At 47.7% G+C, this 5,212-nt stretch overlaps 1 protein-coding gene across 1 annotated transcript; it reads right to left on the bottom strand.

Moving 5' to 3' along the window:
• Positions 1-474: 474 nt before the first annotated feature.
• On the bottom strand, positions 475-1,086 carry LOC124374180 (sentrin-specific protease 1-like). The gene has a single exon (XM_046832440.1). The coding sequence runs from the start codon at positions 1,084-1,086 to the stop codon at positions 475-477; it is 612 nt and encodes a 203-aa protein (XP_046688396.1).
• Positions 1,087-5,212: the final 4,126 nt, after the last annotated feature.

Below are 5,212 nucleotides of genomic sequence, written 5' to 3' on the forward strand. Positions count from 1 at the left end.
TTGGTTTGGTGCCGTGAGGACGCTCTGGAGGGTCGCCCATCCTTTCCTGCGTTTGCCGTCTCCTCTGGCTGGGATTTCACCGACGGGGCTACTCGAAGGAATTCCTCTTCCTCGGGGTCCGGGAATCACTTCAATCGAGTTGCCCATGCTCCACCCGGGCGACAAAGAGAGGACGTCACCCTCGTCCATAGGTGACAGTCTGGCCAGCTCTAGTAGTGTGGGTTTGGGAGACCTACACTTGTCAACCTCCATGTGTCCCGAGGACGTTTCCCGCGGCACCTTCCGGTGGGTTTTATCGCGTCCACCTCCTCCTGCAGGACACCGATCTCCTTCTGGTGTTTCGTCCTCGGCCGGGAAGTATAAGTGACCACTTCGTTGGGTCAGTTAGCTGATCTAACTCTTTGGCCAGATCTTCGAAGGACCAGTCCGGTTCCTCCCCCGGAAACAATTCCGGCTGGCTGCTCTTGTTCTCGGTCACCGAATCCTCCCGAAGTTCTTTCGCCATCTGCCGCCTGAAAACTCTCGGCCATCTACTCGCAATTCCTTAGCCTCCCGTCCCCCGCAGATGGCTCCGGCGATAGCGCAGAGGAAAACCCCGCAGTCCACAAGGTTGTCCTGTGAAGGACAACTCCGCTCACCGTAGAGGCACCAACTCCGGGCCTCGGTCTTGGCCCTCATCTCCTCCTTCTTCAGGTATTCGCGCAGAAGATCCATCGCCGGCTTGTGGTTTCTTCCTTTTAGGGAGTCGTATGCGCTGATGGTTTCCTTCCGTGGCTCTACTACGAGAAGCCACCAGTGGCCGACGTCCGCCAACTCCTCATGTACGGGGACGAGGATTTTCTCATAATCCCACAAGTCCTGGTCGCGATGGTGACCCCGCGCTCGCTCGTGGCCGGATCTCTTCAGCACCGTGAAGAAGTAGGAGTCCAGTGCGAGGACATTTGGCAGGTTATGATCCATAGCATTCCGTCTCTCCAGAAGCCGCAGATACGCCGAAATTACCTCGCCGTTTAGCAGCTGTCCAGGAAAGAGCCGCTCTGAATCGCATGGCAGCAAACGGACCTGTTTCCTTACGACTCGTGCCATCTTCCTCATCTGCCAAACTGTGGAACAAAAACCCAGACACACAAGCCAAGCTCTAGACTACCGTGCAAAGCCACAAGGTAACCACTCAAGCACACAAAAACTACAAATGCAAATAGCAGGGGATAGTGCAGTTAGCGTGCAACCTGCAACCCAAAGCAAGAGTTCAACACATGCAGGAATCACAAAACTAAACTAGACATCCTTATCTATAACGTGCGAAGTTACAGCCTACTACTTACCCAGTAGGAGCTGCAATATCCGGCTTATTCAGCCAGATAGACGTGTTCCCTTAGTCGACATACTTTTTTAAGTCTTTGACGTGAGCTCGTAGCACATTCTTTTTTCGACCACAGAGGCTATAGATGTTTGCTCCGAACCTTTCTACAATTTTATAAGGCCCGTCGTATTTTGCCGCTAGCTTCGAGGCGAAAGAGTCAATCGCCGACGAGAGATGGTTGTTGTTTCAGCCACACCAACTCCCCAACCCGGAAATTTTCCTCTCTCCGCCTTAGGTTGTAATATTTTGCTTGAGATCGACTCGCTCTTTCTAAATTCGAATGGCATTGCTTGTACAGTTTCGCGAAAGCTTCTAATCTTTTCCGGTTCGTATCTGTCACATGAGACTCGGAGTCATTTTGCCCATTCTGTACCTTTAGGGGGCCATGGATTGCATTCGGTAACCGCAATTCCCGTCCAAAATTTAATAAAAGCTGGAGTAAATCCCGTAGGAATCACGTACGGCGGTGTTCATGGCGTACCTGAATTCGTTCAAGTGTATGTCCCAAAGCCGTTGATCTTCTTTGACGTACTGTGCGATCATCGTCTTTAGGACTCGATTCGCCCGCTCCACCGGATTCTCTTGAGGCGTGTAGGGTGCTGTCAGTTGATGTTCGATTCCCCAACTCTCCAGTAAATTACGCCATAGCTTGGCCGTAAACTGCGATCCATTATCAGTGATGGTGACCTCTGGTGCGCCGTATCGAAAAAGCACCAAATTTTGAAATGCGTTCACCACATTCGTCGCGGTCACTGATTTTAACGAACACAGTTCTACCCATTTCGTGAAGATATCCTGTACGACTTGGATAAACCTCGCAACCTCTTCGTGAACGTGGCAAGGGTCCTATTATATCGGCTGTGACCTTATAACATGGACCAGTTGGTCTCCGAAAGTACATCTTTCCTGCTGGTTTCCGTTGTTCAACCTTGTGCGCCTGACAAGACTGACATCTTCTAACATAATTCTTCACATCCGTGAGCAATCCCGGCCAATAATACCTCCTCTTGGACTCGCTTTGCCGTTTTTCTTATTCCGAGATGGCCGGCCGTTTCGCGATCGTGATTTTCATTCAACACAGCTTCTCGCTTGTCTTTTGGCACACACAGTTTCCAATTTAGAGAGTCGTCGAACCTATTTCGTCCTTCCTCGGGGCTTATACTTCATAAGGTTTCCTCCGGCAATCCTTAGATTTCGGCACGTGTCGGGCTTGGAGGTAACTCTAGCGAACATCTTGTGGTACCAATCTCGCTTTAAGTCCGATTCCTTTTCCAAAACTTCTGCGCTACAGCATAACTGAGCGCTGTTTGTCCCTTCTACGGGGTAGCGAGACAGAGCATCTGCCACTCTGTTTAGTGTACCCTTCCGGTAATGAATCTCAAAATCGTTCTGCTAAAGTTCTAGCACCCACCGAGCTAGCCGTCCCGTCGGCTGCTGAATATTCATCAGCCATTTGAGAGCCTGATGATCGGTAACGGCGATAAATTTGTACCCCACCAGATATGGCCTAAATTTCTTTACCGCCCATACTAACGCCAAACATTCCTTTTCAGTAACGGTGAACTTTTTCTCACCGTCGGTCAACAATCGGCTAGCAAATGCTATAACGCGTTCTCTCTTATCGATTTTCTGAGTCAATGCTGCACCCAGTCCATCATTCGAAGCATCTACTTCTAGCCAAAACGTTTGTTGAAAATCGGGACACGCTAGTATTGGTGTATCGGAAAGCTTATCTTTAAGCTCGAGAAACGCACTCTGTTGTTCGTCCGTCCAATCCCACTTTTCACTTTTCTTTAAAAGTTTGGTTTAGAGGTCTAGTTGATTTGGCGAAAATTCTCCACAAATCTTCTATACCAAGAAGCGAGTCCTAGGAAGCTTCTCAAAGAGCGAACTGAAGTAGGAGTGGGGAACTCTCGGATGGCTCGTACCTTTTCTGGGTCTGTACGAATTCCGTCTTTATTTACAACGTGGCCTAAATATTTTAATTCTCGTTTGCAGAATTGACATTTCTCTGCATTTGGTTTCAGACCAGCGCCTCGTAGCCTATTGAATACATCCTTGAGGAGCGTTAAGTGTTCTTCAAACGTCTTACTGACAATAATTAGGTCATCTAAATAAGCAAATGCTTTTGGCTCTAGCTCGGGACCTATAATTTGGTCTAGTAATCGTTGGAACGTTTGCTCCAGCAGAATGCAATCCAAACGGCATTACCCGAAAATGGTACAGGCCCTTGCCAGGTACGGGTGAAAGCAGTGAGAGGTTTGCTTTCTTGCGAAAGGCGGTACCTGCCAATATCCTTGTTTCAAATCAATGGTAGAGATGAAGGAGGCTTCTCTCAATTTCTCCAAAATCGAATTTATCTGGGGCAATGGGTACGCGTCTTTCTCGCTGACGCCATTTAATTTTCTAAAATCTATGCAGAAACGATATATTTCCCACTGGGTTTCTTCACGAGCACTATCGGAGAACTCCACGGGCTCGACGATGGTTCTATAACTCCATCTTGTAAACATCTTATCAACTTCCTCGTTAATGATCTGTTGCATCGCCGGATTTCTTAGGATAGTATTGTTGTTTAATCGGTTCGTTCTTGCTGAGTTTGATTCGATGCTCCACCAAAGTTGTTTTTCCCGAGCAGGACTCGAATTTAGGAAGCTCTTCCTGTAAAAATTCGTTCAATATGTGTCTCTCTTCGTCATCTAGTGAACTAACCTCCTCTGGTACTCTGTCGCTATTCATACAGCTGACGTCGGTCAAACGACTGTCATATAGATCTCCGCCGCAGTTAACTGATACCAAATTTTAATGGGTCGGATCAGGTCCATGCCCAGGATGATCGGGGCAGTCAGCGACGGCAAATACGCAGTTGCTACGTCCAGCTCGTGATCGGTGATTCTGCATTTAAAGCGATATATGCTCGAGACGGGACACTTGAGTATTGTCGGCTAGTGAGATTTTTGAATTGTTTCCTCGCAGGTAGAACGCCTACTTTTCCCCAGGAAATCGGCTACCTCTTCATTAATGAGTGACGCCACTGCACCGGTATCAATCAACGCTTTGAAGTTTCTTCCGTAAATCTCCACGTTCGTGTACGGTCTTGGGTCATCAATATCGATTCGATTGTTCATGCCACAAAAAATTTTAATTTTGTCGAGCCATTCATTCCATTCTTTTGGGGGTAGTCAGTTTTGACTTCGGTTTGGACTCCGGTGACCCCCAACTCCCGAAGTCCTCGCTTCGTTTCCCGATTGCCTACAATCACATGATGTCGTTTTAACACCTGGCTTCTTACAGTTGAAACATTTCAAATTCCTTGGTTTTCTACAATTTCTATAGAGATGGCCTGGTATTTCGCAATTCCAACATACTATCCCTAGTATACTATTAGGCTTTGACGGGTTATTTTGGTCGTCACAAGTTTGCATGTGTGTAGTGGCTCTCTGATCGGTGGGACGGTTCATTGAAAGATACTTTCCGGTGCCCGCTGTCGGATGGCCTGGTTTGGCGCAGTTTCAAGTTTTATCCTGAGTTTCCGTTCTGGGATGTGCAGGTCCTAGACACGGCATATGCTTGAAAACTTTCTTTCAGTTGCTGAGATCTACCTTTGCTTTGAAATGCTGTTTCCGGAACTAGCGCTTGAGCAGGACTCGGTGGAGGGCGATAATTAAGTTTTTCTCGTAGACAAGTTTCATACTCATCAGCAACCTTCATTAGTCCGGCTAAGTTCAACGAAATCTCTCCTTCGAACATACATTTTTATACGTCGGGTGCGTATTATTGTAGATTCTCTCTAACTTCTCAGTCTCCGAAAATCCTCCTCTTCTTCTGATGAGAGTAGACAGAGCAAAC

The sequence above is a fragment of the Homalodisca vitripennis genome, unplaced genomic scaffold (genome assembly GCF_021130785.1).
Source record: "Homalodisca vitripennis isolate AUS2020 unplaced genomic scaffold, UT_GWSS_2.1 ScUCBcl_7463;HRSCAF=15159, whole genome shotgun sequence".
NCBI lineage: Eukaryota > Metazoa > Arthropoda > Insecta > Hemiptera > Cicadellidae > Homalodisca > Homalodisca vitripennis.

Excerpts from the sequence above, each read along its gene's own strand:
- LOC124374180 (XM_046832440.1), bottom strand. The coding sequence starts at position 1,086 with ATGGCACGAGTCGTAAGGAAACAGGTCCGTTTGCTGCCATGCGATTCA.